At 36.3% G+C, this 13,707-nt stretch overlaps 1 protein-coding gene and 1 long non-coding RNA gene across 2 annotated transcripts in view; one reads left to right on the plus strand and one right to left on the minus strand.

Moving 5' to 3' along the window:
• Positions 1-2,930: 2,930 nt before the first annotated feature.
• Positions 2,931-13,707, minus strand: part of sbr (small bristles) — a 33,880-nt gene continuing 23,103 nt past the window's right edge. Inside the window, exons 4-11 of the mRNA XM_067779405.1 lie at positions 7,133-7,654; positions 6,952-7,061; positions 4,777-4,813; positions 4,475-4,707; positions 4,235-4,406; positions 3,888-4,172; positions 3,699-3,820; positions 2,931-3,633 (exon numbers count right to left, since the gene is read on the minus strand). Coding sequence (XP_067635506.1) covers positions 3,534-3,633; positions 3,699-3,820; positions 3,888-4,172; positions 4,235-4,406; positions 4,475-4,707; positions 4,777-4,813; positions 6,952-7,061; positions 7,133-7,654 — 1,581 coding nt within the window. The 3' untranslated portion in view covers positions 2,931-3,533. The remainder of the gene's footprint in view (positions 3,634-3,698; positions 3,821-3,887; positions 4,173-4,234; positions 4,407-4,474; positions 4,708-4,776; positions 4,814-6,951; positions 7,062-7,132; positions 7,655-13,707) is intronic.
• LOC137248480 (uncharacterized) lies at positions 5,849-8,698 on the plus strand. Its single transcript, XR_010952174.1, has 2 exons — positions 5,849-8,313; positions 8,375-8,698. It is a non-coding gene; the product is annotated as an uncharacterized lncRNA (long non-coding RNA).

Consider the following 13,707-nt stretch of genomic DNA (forward strand, 5'->3'; position numbering starts at 1 on the left):
CGAGACACACTGAACAGAGTATGACCGTCCTAAAAAGATTATTTTCCGGCAGATGCAGCAAAACCATTTCTCAGGACCGGGGTCAGGAGACGGACCCGGATTGGATTCGATGCCTTCCCGGAGTAAGAGAATATGGAGCAGTCCTGCTGCAAGGAGCTGCTGGGAGGATGACAATTTGTGGGAGGGACGAAACAAATTAGATGGGGTCACACTGAAATGACAGTCCTTGGTCGGGAAAAATCCCGAGTCGCTCCGGTACATAGAACCGACTTGGTTGGGAAGCGATAAGTATGCTTGCGTTCAAGTAATTTGAATGTTGGGTTCCTCTTCACAGTTGGCCTGTGGTGCGTCAGGGTTATTTACAGTATTGCCAGACGTCAGGGTTCTAAATTATACGCGGAGAAATTCTATCATATGGCATCACTTCCCTGCCTTGGGTCGGAAAGCGAATTTTCTTTAGCGAAGACATTGGATGATCTTACTAGTGGTGGGTAATGACACTATTTTTTGAGTGTTAACACAGTAGCACAGGCACACTTTGCAGTGTTAACACATTGTGTTGACACAATTGTGTTATAACTGATTATCGAAAGTCGATATGAGTGTAGGCACAATATCAGAGCACAGTACTGTGTTACTTACCTCTAACGCCACGTTTGACGCCATTTAGAAGAGTAAATCATGGCAACATTTATCTTCTTTCATACTCCAATTTTTCAAAGTCATATCATCTGGTCAAGAGGATAGTAAGTGCCCCTGTGGACACCATTTTTTTATGAAAAAATTAAAATAAAATAAAAATTTTGAGAGCGCAGTGAGAATATTAAAATCTTTTTAAATGTCATTATCCTCTCACCGGTTTTATCTTGTAATATTTGTATCATGTGTATAAATATGTTTTGAGTGAAGTGTCATTGGAAAGCAATACAATCAACACACAAGCACAATGGACTATCTATGTATGTGCACTTACGATCTGAGTGTCATTCTCTATGCTATAGAGCGTGTTACTGTGTTATGAGCATTTACCAGTTTGAGCGGCATTGCACAGTCAGCTTTGTGCCATCGAGTGTGCCATTGTGTTATAAATTAATCGATAAGTGTGCGTGTGCGTGCCGCACATTACTGTGTGTTAACACAATAACACAGCACATTGCTGTGTTACTCAGCCTTAGATCTTACATCGCTGAGTATAAGGAAGTATAGGCAACATTTATTAGACTGACGAATAAAAGATACCGGTTATTATACCAGCTGTACTACAAGTAGGGTATTATAACATTGATTGGATAACGGTTGGTTGTACAGATATAAAGGAATCGAGATAGATATAGACTTCAATATATCAAAATCATCGGTATCGAAAAAAAAATTTGATTGAGTCATGTCCGTCTGTCCGTTAACACGATATTTTGAGTAAATATTGAGTTATCTGCACCAAATTTGATACACGAGCTTATCTGGACCCAGAATAGATTGGTATTGAAAATGAGCGAAATTGAATGATAACCACGCCCACTTTTTTATATAACATTTTGGAAAACACAAAAAACCTGATTATTTAGTAAATAATACACCTAGAATGTTGAAATTTGACGTGTGGACTGATATTGAGACTATTGATAAAAATTTGAAAACATTTTTTAAAATAGGCGTGGCATCTAAAATCAATTTTACAAATATTATTAATCATAAATCGAAAATCGTTAAACCTATCGTAACAAAATTCGGTTTAGAACCACGAAATCGGTTAAGGACCATGCCCACTTTTATATAAAAGATTTTTAAAAGGGTCGTGAACGAATAAAATAAGCTGTATCTTTGCAAAAAAGAGCTTTGTATCAATGGTATTTCATTCCCCAAGTGGATTTATAACCATAAATAAGAAAAATTGCAAATTTAAAAAAAGGGACGTAGCACCGCCCTTTTATGACTAAGCAATTTTCTTTTTTTTTTTAATTTTCTATGTTTCGGGAGCCATAACTGGAAGAACAATTAATGGATCGTAATAAAATTGGGTACACAAATTTTCCCTATAGCAGGAATCATTTCTAGTAAAAGTGGATAAGATTGGTTTAGGACCACGCCCACTTTTATATAAATGACTTTAAAAAGGGTCGTAGGCAAAAATAATAAGTCAAATTTTAGCGAAAAATAGTTTTGTACCAATCGTATTTTTATTCTTCTGTTATATCTTTATTGAAAAATAAACAATAGGGAATTCCCCATATCTGAAGGAAAACTGCATTTTTACCCGCTCAAGGTCATTGGTGTTAGCCTCTGCATCCTTTTTGCTCCTTTTAAACGAAAATTAGTTCAGAATAGAACCATATGTATATGTATTATTGCGCAGTCTTGTAACACTATTAAGCACACAAAACAAACAACAACAGCATTTCAAGTGTACAGCTGGGTATGTAATGTTCGGTTTCACCCGAACTTAGACTTCCTTACTTGTTTTTAAATAGTTCTTTGAGTGATGAATGAACTTTTTTCGTGTAACAACTTGTGAAGGCTATTAGAGATCGATGGCCCAATATTTCTGGGTCTGGCGTTAGTTTATCTTGGGGAAAACACACGCAATAGACAACGATTGAATGTGGCGAAGCACTGTTAACACAACAGCAACAACAAGACAGAACTTCCCTTCCGAATAACTATAGATAAATGTATCAGGTTATAAGCTGTGTTAGCATTAAATGGATATGCTGAAGAAAGTAGAGGGCTTCTTCTTCAGAGGTGACTGCAAAGATTATAGTTAAGTGGAATATGTCGTTTCGAAAGGCAGCTTGTTGTGGAGCTAGTAGTGAGCAGGCTACAATCCTTAAGGTCCAAAACATTTCAGAGTTCTCCTTAATACAAATGCCAGTTGAATGAAGTGGTTGCTTTTGCTCTAATAATAAAATCGTATCAAGATTATTTAAATATGTACAGAAGTATCTTTCTATTTCAGTGATATTTTTTACTTGGCAGCATATGCTACACACGTCAATGTACATACATAGGTATATAATGATATAAATTGCAATTAAATATATTTATGTACATTAGTTTCTAAAAGATGAAGAATTCTAAGCAAATCATAATTACTGTTAACTATTTTCTTCTTATTTGGTTACATACATATTTATTTGTTGCCGCTAAATTAAACTTGGTAATTGCGTTGACACATTCATAAAAATTCATTCATACGGGTTAATACATTGCATATTAACCTCAGACAAACATTTATGAATTAAGACTTGGTAAGGAAACTGAACACCATGTATTCACTCCGACAAAAAAAAAAAAAAAATCAAAATCATGCTTACTTCAGTGCTCTAAACTCGCTTAATTTAAATATTTTTGATTTTCGATTAGCACTATTAAATATTTAATGTTCTAAAAATTTTAACTGAACAGTACAAAATTTTTTAATTATATTATTTTCCACGTTTGCTTGGGATAAGCACGAGCACCTGTGGCATGCCGGGTGTGTAATGTTAAAATATGACTAAAAGATCTTCCGGGATAAGTGCAAGCTGTGTTCTCGCCTATTTTATGAAAGCTTCGGGTGGTATTTTATTTTCTTTATGGAGCTTATCAAATACGAATGCAGCATGATTGTAATCCCAATTTGTCTCCTCCAAGCATCTGCACAACAAAAATTTTATTTAGTTGAACACCTTTAAAAACTATTATATTATGTGCTTATTTACTTCTTGCTCCATTCAATGTTCATGCCACTTTGTGCGCTTAGCGTTTGAACCATTTGTATTTTGATGGCCTCATCAACGCCTACTTGAGGTTGTTGCAGATGTGCCGCGGCTACCGCCGAAGTCTGTAATCACAACCATAACAAATAAATTAAGATGCGATTCATAGGAGAAACATTAAAATATACTTACGCTAGGCTGGCTGACTTGTAATCGATTTTGTAGGTTAGCAGATAGCCCCGGGCTGTGTGATGTCGGTGCATTGTTGAGCTGCACATTGTTTGCAGGCTCGATTGTTTTCTTAAAGAATCGCATTTGTGGCTGGCTTGCAACTGTGATCATCACCATTTCGTTGCGAATACAAAAGCCACTACCAGCGGGAACTATAATGTATTCTCTTTGGAAATGGCGCAACTCCTCGATATCCTCATCAATATCTTTGAATAAACCAGCTACAGTCAAAACGATCATTTTCGCCTAAAATCAATTATCAGACGTCAGTTTTTTTAACGAGTGGTAAAATTGCAATAAAAGCTTACTGTAAACAAAGTTAAATCGACGCTGAATGAACGTGGATAATGCTTGGTTTTTGGCAGCTCGGCAAGCATTGATACTACAGCAAGACGACCGTAACGTAAAAGACGCAATTTAATGTTATCATCAACATTTTGGCGTAGCAAATTCCGATTGTAGCGCCAATACTTTTCGAGTCTAATAAAAAATATTAAAACAGAAAGTAATAAGGTGCATATAACGCAGCATTGTCTCAAGCAAATTACCGGCCGACTTGGCTAGCTGGTGGCACCATCAACGACAACATTGCCTGATCGTGATAGGCATCAAGCAACGGTTGCCGATTATCAGAATCGAATATCAAAAAGTACTGTTCCAAGAATTGACGTATAATTTCAGTGCCATTTGGATCGCAAAGGAACGATGCTTTCGCCTGAGGCATGACTGGCACTTCCTCACTCACATCAAAATGTATCATCGGTGTTAACTCTTCGCCATCCTACAAAACGAGAAGAAATGTTGAATAAATCATGAGCTAAATGAATATTGAAAATGGAAACATTATTACCAGTTTGCGCAACTTCGGGAATTTACGTTGGATTTCCCTGAGAATGAACGTAGATTTGATGGAATGTTTGGATTAAAATTGAGATTTTGAAATATAACAGAATATACAATTCAATGGCAAATAAAAAAGCAAAAAGGAAGAGCAAGAGCAAATGTTTAAAGTAAATTTTATATTTTATTTATTGGAAGAAGTAAACTCAAAGGATTCCTTGCAGTGCAAACAAATGTAAATTTTATGTTGAGAAGCAAATGTATAAACAAGCATTGCAATATATGAAAATGTCGTAATAAATATATCATCAACACGGTTTTATTTTAGAAATGAAAAGGGCTATGCGATGCTTAGAGTTTGAGGCGATATATATATTTTTTAAGCCAGCATATAAATTGCTTTTATCTTTCGCTTTTTTTCTTCTTTTCTTTCTTCTTCTTTTTTTTTTTTTTACTTTTTATAAACTGAGCCGCAATAAATGCTTTTCGGCCAAACGCCATCGCTACTTTAAACCGTTAGTTTCTGCTGAGTTTTATGGAAACTTTCTTCATTTGGTTATAAATCCGTTTGTATTATATCGTATTATTTTTTTTTTTAGAGTCATGTGAGTTTGGTTTTGGTTATTCAGTTTCAAGCATTAGGCTTCGTCTGGCGTTATTGTAGGCTTACACCCAGCAATTGTGCACCAAAGTTACACCATTTTATGTATGAAACCTTTTGCAGTTTATAGCCTTTAATTGGCCTTTTGGTACTTTCAAATACATGCGTTTCTTTGACCTCAGAACTTAACAATAGCTCGCTGGCATTGCACACGCGCACTCCTTCACCAATCGTATCGACGTCTCTGACACACATACAAATGTGTAGTAGTTTTCCAATGCAGTGCAGCAAAGGCTAGTAATCGTTCTATAAAATGAGGTAAACTAGAAGCATACATCGCTTTTACAACGTCATCATTTAATTTTATATGTGTACATTTAAATTAGTTTTTTGTTTTGTTTTAATACTTCAACGTATTGAAGTTTATTAATAGTTCAAAGGAAATCTCCAAAAAATTCAAACTAATTTAATTGATGCCAAATAGCATAGCTGCAAGGTTTTAACAAAGAGCAATTTATTGCTGCTCTGTGAATTTGATGTTAGCATTTTTTTTCAACATTTATTTTATATTTTGTTTTCTAATTTTTTCGTCTTTTATTTTGCTATAAAATCTTTTTTTTTTTGTCTGAGCATCGCTTAGCTGCAAATGAGCCACAAATTCAGCTTCTTTTGGCAACAGCTTGAATAATACATTTGCTCCATTTCGCAGTTGCTTTCTAAAAGGCAATTATGATCCTTTGAATTTGCTTTTAACAAAAAATTCAAACCAATCATTCCTTCACGTCAGCTTAAAGCGCAACCTTCCAAATTCATTAAAAATAGTGACATTTTCATGCCGTTTGATAGAGCAGAATATGCTGAGTCAATCAAGAAAAACATTTACTTCATTTCGTTACTGGAATCGCAACAAATTAGGTGTGTATTGTTGTTTTTCCAAACTCTTAATTGTAACAAATTTAAATAGTTTTTTTTATCTGTCCTGTGATTTTTTGAATAAGCAGGGTTTCACTCTAAGCCAAACTTTTGTAATTTTGTTACATTCTTAAAATTTTCCTTTTTGCTTTTTAGCTCAATAACAAGAAATTGTTGGATGAACGTTGATGGAGTTTTGCAGCGGAAATGCATTTGTTAAATACAAAGCAATCGAGAGGTTAAAAACATGTTTATGAAAAGGTATTTGATAGCGCCTACATTATTTAACCTTCAAAACTTCATCATCGCTTTACATTATTTTCTTTACTTTATTACAAAATAATAAAACTATTTTCCAAAGCATAATAAATGATGAAAGAAATATCAATAATATTTGCATGTAGCATGCAAATAAATGTCAGAATCTATCGGACGAGCCACACGCGCGGACGTTGAACACTAGCATCATCAGCCTAATAGCGCTTTTCCTGGTCTATGTTAAAACGTGCTACAGCAGCTTGTGAAGCATAGCGGTCAACTCCAAATGCGCTACACCTTAAAGCCACAACACTACCATCCATTTAAGGGCTTTTTAGGACATATTCATGCGTTGCACCCAGTCTCAGCGGGTTAGCACTAAGTTGCCCAAGTTAGAAAATCAATATTTGATACCTGACGTATTGTGTGTGATCTTTGTAGCGACCGCAAAGTCCATTATTTTTTAAAACCAGTTCAACGAACGGCACATGACGCAGAGCGATTAAATGTGTTGCGGTGGGTATCTGCAATGGAGGGTGGATAATGGTATGCATTATACCTTTAATACAAAGTGATATTGGGCGCAAGTACTTACCCTGTTGTCAGCCAAGTAGAGAATGCGCAGATTCGGCAGGCGTGTGTGAGCATTTTTGAACGCTTCCATGGATGATATGTTATTGTTATTTAAATTTAGTGCAACTAATTCTGGTATATTCTTTTCCATTATTTCGATGGCAGCTGCCATGACGGGCGTACGAAAAATGCCACAAAATATGCCTTTAAAATCGGGATCTGTATGAAAACTCGACATATCGAGGGCTTTAGTTTGTGCATTATAACGTTTAGCCATTACAACTTGCATGCGGCCCTTTAATTGATCATTGATGGGTGTCATGGGACAAGCAGAACGTATGCGCAGATACGGCCGGAAACCATCCGGCATTTGTAAAGAGCGATCGAGACCATCCAGACGTTCAGCAACTCGGTGATCGTCAACAAAAAATGTTACGTAATTCTTTTCGCAGCGCCAATAGAGCGGCATAAGATGTTCGGGCACAATAGCATTTTGGAGCACACTGACGAGTTCTTCCTTGGAATAACGGTGCCCATTATTGATCTGCAATAGAGTGAAAAGTACAAAATAAAACCAATCAGTCAATAGAAATCAGCTGGCAATAATAGACGAGATGACGTCACTTCCAAACCAATCAAAGTAAATCAACAAACGCTGATGGACTCACGCGATGTGCAGCTGTTTTGGTTTATTGAACGCTTGAGTTGCATAGCAATTGAAAAACATTTGTCGATCGGATCGATATAGCCAAACACGATTGCCAATCTTTAGTGACGCTAATGGCAAAGTACATATTACAATTGTTTGTGTGTGCGTTGATAAGCCAAGAGCATGGCCAATGGAGATACGGCGAACGTGTACGGAAAGTGAGCGACTGACTTGAACGCTTTAACATTTGCGCAAAAATCATCACGCAATGGACATTTCCTACCAGCAAAAGGTTGAGCTGATAGGATAATGCGGTAGTATCACTTATCAAGGAACCGAAAAGTATTTCTACCACACAAGAGGTCTAAACAACTAAGACGACTAAAACGAAGCAAAACCCTTTTACGCAAGATAGTGGAAAAATGCGACGTATATTCGGTGGTGGCTGTTGCTGTTCGCGCGACGATGAAGACATGGAGATGGACGGTGACTTAGAGTCGGGTAGTTATTGGAAAATATGCAACAGCAGAGGTCAGCTTAAGCCGCATGAGCAGGTGTGTAGCAAAAATATAATATGGATGAAAATATATGAACTGTGCACAAATTCGCTTTCAGGGCACACTATCAACGGTGGTCACAACCGAGCCAAGTGGCAGCACAACAGCGCGCAATTCTTTTGACGATTTTGTTGATATCGAATTTCCACAAGGAAGTTTTGAGGAAGACCGTTTTAGCGACATGTCGGTGACGATATTTAAACGACAAAGTAAATGAGGTTTTATAAATCCATACAACGGGTGCGGACTTATAGTTGTAATAATTAGTTATGAACATTAATGAATTGAAAAAAATTGAGTGTAAACATAACTCCCATAATACCATAAATTGATAAGAGTTTTAAAATACAAATTGATAAGAGTTTTAAATACTTTTTAGATACGTGCAAAATGCTTTAAATTATCTATAAAATTCCTTAGAAAGCGCAGTCTCAAACTTAGCATGTATGTGCAAATTTATTAAAATAATCTAACTCGAGTTGAGATAAATGTGAGGAATTTACCTATAATCTTACATTGTGGCCCACAATATTTTGTTAGAGCCATTTGGCGCTAATGTTATTAAAAAACAATTTTGGTGGACCTCTAAGCTGATTTCTGTTAATAAGCCGAAATATCATACTTATTTTAATACGAGTTACGCTTTTTTAGTAGATGGCCGCATACATAAAATTCGTCAGTCAAAATTCTAAGGAAGTATAATACCAGGCGATTGCATTTGAGTTGGTAATTCATGTGCATGCTGAGGTGCTATGGGAGAGATCATCGCCAGGGGGCATTATGGGACAGAATCCCCAAATTTAGCAGCATATTCTGCATAGCCGAGCTTCTCTTCCAATTTGCGCCGTGCTCCTCTTGATTTTCCCTACAAATTGGCCGGACCGGACCTACATGTTTTATGCCGACTCCGAACGGCATCTGCCAGGCAGATGAGTTTTCACTGAGAGCTTTTCATGGCAGAAATACACTCGGAGCGCTTGCCAAACACTGCCGAGGGGCGACACCGCTTAGAAAAATTTTCTTCTAATTGAAAAAACTTATTTCTAAAATTTTGATGTTGCTTTGCCCGGGGTGTGAACCGCATAAGGTGTGGTAGGCGGAGCACGCTCCCATCACACCACGGTGTATATAATAGACCCCAGCAAACTGTGATAATCTCATCGTTCTACTCTGGTCTAATTGCAAACAACTTTGGTTCAAAGACCCTACCATGGCGAGCACACTCTGTTCCAGAACATAAAGACCAATGACTCTCTGAAAGGTTATTACATGATTTTTAAATCTAAGCCTAGTATACAAAACAAACCTCTGAACTCCTGCTGATATGTTGAAAAACAGACGCGCCCTAATCCACGTCTTGTTGTAAAACTTTTTCCCAATTCCCTTTGCCTGCATATATTTATACTTTCGTATAGAACACAATGCTAATGTTAGAAGCAGAAATACTTACAATGAAAGTTAGTTGCTAGGCGGTGAGTTCTCTCTATTGCTCAATGTCTGAAACTTTCCTGATAGTTGTTACAGCGATTTTCGTCTAGTCAGGATACGTGCGAGATTACGGGAGTACATAAGCGGCGCAGCTATATTGACTAATAGCAAGGTATTTTTAAACAAGTGGCTCCTGGTCTAACTCTACAAAGGCTGGATGAACACAATCTCTCGTAAATGGCAGTGAAGGTCGTTTGGGTAAGCCTCGACAACAAATGATTTAGTGACAAATGATTAGAGACATATCATTACACAAAGCCAAACTTTGCCTTGACCAACAAATCTTCCTTCTATTTGCATATAAAATCCACAAATACGCTTAACCTTGGGAAATTGATTCCTAAAAAAATTGGTTCTACGCGCAGATGGGAAGTATTGCAGAGTACGTTTCAAAGGAGCTTAGGCTGCAGCTTAGCAGTCTCACACGCTTATATGTAGCTATTTTAATTTTCTTCTCGAGCACGGAACGTCGAATTTATTACTTTGTATTCTCAAAATGCAAAACAAATTCGAACACTTGAACAAATACATGCTCACAATACAAATACTACATTAAACGCGATATATAAAATTATATATGACTAAAAGTGAATGTAGCGGAAGAAAATTTGCGGTCGAACAGTGAATCAATGAACGGAGTGTTTGGGGCGAATGGAGTTGTTAAGAACAAATAAGTTCTCGAAACTGATAAGCAAATGTATTCCACATAAGTTAAGTTTGTTTGTTTTAATGGTGTGTTCAATTTATACTTATTATTAAGAATTCATGAGCCTAACACAGGTGGTTAAGGCAACTGCAGTTTCATCGTGTGATTTGCGGTTCGAATCTAGGTGAAACCTTTGATAACATTACGAAATTGCCTGATGATGAATTCGTGGTGGTTTTCGAAATGGTACCATCGCAATATGCCAGTAAATGTTTCTTTCTTTCTTTTCTTTCTTTTCAGTTTCTCTTAGAAAAACATAATAATTGAATATTCAATTATTATAAGCCGGTGTTAAGCTCATGAATTCTTAATATTGTGATGAATATTAGCAACACTAAGGGATACTATCATTTCTAAGTCGATACTAAGCAGTGACTTGTGTGTACATAAACAAATCAATCATTATGTCTACACATATGTACATGCCAGCAGCGGAGAGATGCTCACAGAAGTAGGCAATCATTTGTGTAAGTATCACTCACATATACGCGCGCATATGAGAAGCTATAAACGTGCATCTGTAGTTTATAGCTGGTTAGGAGTTAAAGCTGAGTAATCAGAATCAGTTTGATTTAAGCACGCTATTGGTTGCGAAGTATAAGTGTTATTGTGAAGTAGTGTAATAAAAACCATTTTGCATTATTGAATATTGGAGTTATTTATTCAACAGTTTAGCGATACGAACGTTAGCAGAAGGTGTAAGATAAGCGGAATTTCCTCAGATTCGTTACAATATTAAGTTAAGAAAAATATAAGTATTTAGAAGTACGCATGTACGAAACAAAAAATATTCTATATTATCTATATATACGATAAACGCTTTAAGCGATACCTTCATGTCGAATTACTGACCTCAAAATAGACAATAAATAAAAAGAAGATACACAGTTTTTAAGTACTTGCTTTATATAAATAGAGCATAAGGCATCTCTTGCTGAACACACATTTCCGAACTTTGTTTCTCTTAAAATTTTTACAGTGGTTATGTTAAAGTTTAAATATCAAAGTTCAACAATATCATGTCTTTGTTTAAAGAAACATTTTTCGTTTCTTCTTGTCCATTTATATAAAGGAAGTACTTAAACATTTTTTATCTTCTTATTTGTCGCATTGTCAAGGTGACCTCAACTATGTTTAATGTTTCTAGCTCAATGGGTAGTTACTTGAAAATCGATCGCAAGATTACACAATTCTAAACGAACTTTTTAATACCTGTAAATATTTCGATCCCTGCCCATCTACAAAACTCGTATATCCTAAATATTTCAATGTAATAAAAACCGAAGCTATGTTCAAAGTTTCAGATCTCTGAGTGCCTCAAAACTCAAAAGTTGGGATGTTTTTAAGAACTTGCAGGATCCCTGGACCACTTAGCAAAGCTTTTTTTCTCTCACGTTAAATTCTCATCGGGTTCCGATGTGTGTTCCAAGTTTCTAGAGGGGAAATTACTCAAAAACAGTTTGCTAGATTCTCCAATTTTGCATGGAAAAACAAACGAAACTAATATAAAGGAAGTAATAAATAATGTTAAATAGTTGGCACCCAGTTTCAATTTTAAAATATTAGGCATTCTGCCTTGTGCCACTTTCACTCCCGCATAAGCGCAGCCAAATGCAATAACTTACAAAGAAAAAAGTTTAAATAAAAACAAGTAACGAAGGCTAAGTTCGGGTGTAACCGAACATTACATACTCAGCTGAGAGCTTTGGAGCCAAAATAAGGGAAAATCACCATTTAGGAAAATGAACCTAGGGTAACCCTGGAATGTGTTTGTATGACATGTGTATCAAATGGAAGGTATTAAAGAGCATTTTAAAAGGAAGTGGCCATAGTTCTATAGGTGGACGCCATTTCGGGATATCGCCATAAAGGTGGACCAGGGGTGACTCTAGAATGTGTTTGTACGTTATGGGTATCAAATTAAAGGTATTAATGAGGGTTCTAAAAGGGAGTGGCCCTTAGTTGTATATGTGAAGGCGTTTTCCAGATATCGACCAGAATGTGGACCAGGGTGACCCAGAACATCATCTGTTGGGTACCCCTAATTTATTTATATACGTAATACCACGAACAGTATTCCTGCCAAGATTCCAAGATAAAGTGAGTTCAGATAAGTACGTGAACTAAGTTTACTAAAGATATATCGATTTTTGATCAAGTTATCATGTTAACGGCCAAGCGGAAGGACAGTCGGTCGACTGTGTATAAAAACTGGGCGTGGCTTCAACCGATTTCGCCCATTTTCACATAAAACAGTTACCATCATAGAATCCATGCCCCTACCAAATTTCACAAGGATTGGTAAATTTTTGTTCGACTTATGGCATTCAAATTATTCTAGACGAATTAAATGAAAAAGGGCGGAGCCACGCCCATTTTGAAATTTTCAATTATTTTTGTATTTTATTGCACCATATCATTACTGGAGTTCAATGTTGGCATAATTTACTTACATACTGTAAAGATATCAAATTTTTTGTTAAAATTTAATTTAAACAAAATTTTTTTTCGTAAGTTGTCGTGTTCGCCATTCGATTTTGCTAATTTTATTTTAGCTTCTGCCAAATTTCATCATGATATCTTCAACGACTGCCAAATTACAGTTTGCAAAACCTTTAAATTACATTCTTTTAAAAGTGGGCGGTGCGACGCCCATTGTCCAAAATTTTTCTAATTTTATACTCTGCGTCATAAGGTCAACCCACCTACGAAATTCATCGCTTTATCCGTCTTTGGTAATGAATTATCGCACTTTTTCGGTTTTTCGAAATTTTCGATATCGAAAAAGTGGGCGTGGTTGCAGTCCGATTTCGTTCATTTTAAATAGCGATCTGAGATGAGCGCCCAGGAACCCACATACCAAATTTCATCAAGATACCTCAAAATTTACTCAAGTTATCGTGTTTACGGACGGACGGACGGACATAGCTAAATGAATTTCTTTTTTCGCCCAGATCCTTTTGATATAGAGAAGTCTATATCTATCTCGATTAGTTTATGCCGTTACGGATTGCCGTTGTGAGCTCTGCTCAGCTGAGTATAAAAAAATTGTCCGAAAGCCAGCTGCTATTTTGTTGTCAAAGGTGAAATTTTGTGGCGTGCTCAGTTATGGTATGGCAAAGAGGATAAATATAATAAAAGAGGTCACTCGTTACTTGTAGCCATTTGCTAAATGTTTTCTTCGAAGTAGTCGCTGG

Source organism: Eurosta solidaginis, chromosome 4 (assembly GCF_040869045.1).
Source record: "Eurosta solidaginis isolate ZX-2024a chromosome 4, ASM4086904v1, whole genome shotgun sequence".
Lineage (NCBI taxonomy): Eukaryota > Metazoa > Arthropoda > Insecta > Diptera > Tephritidae > Eurosta > Eurosta solidaginis.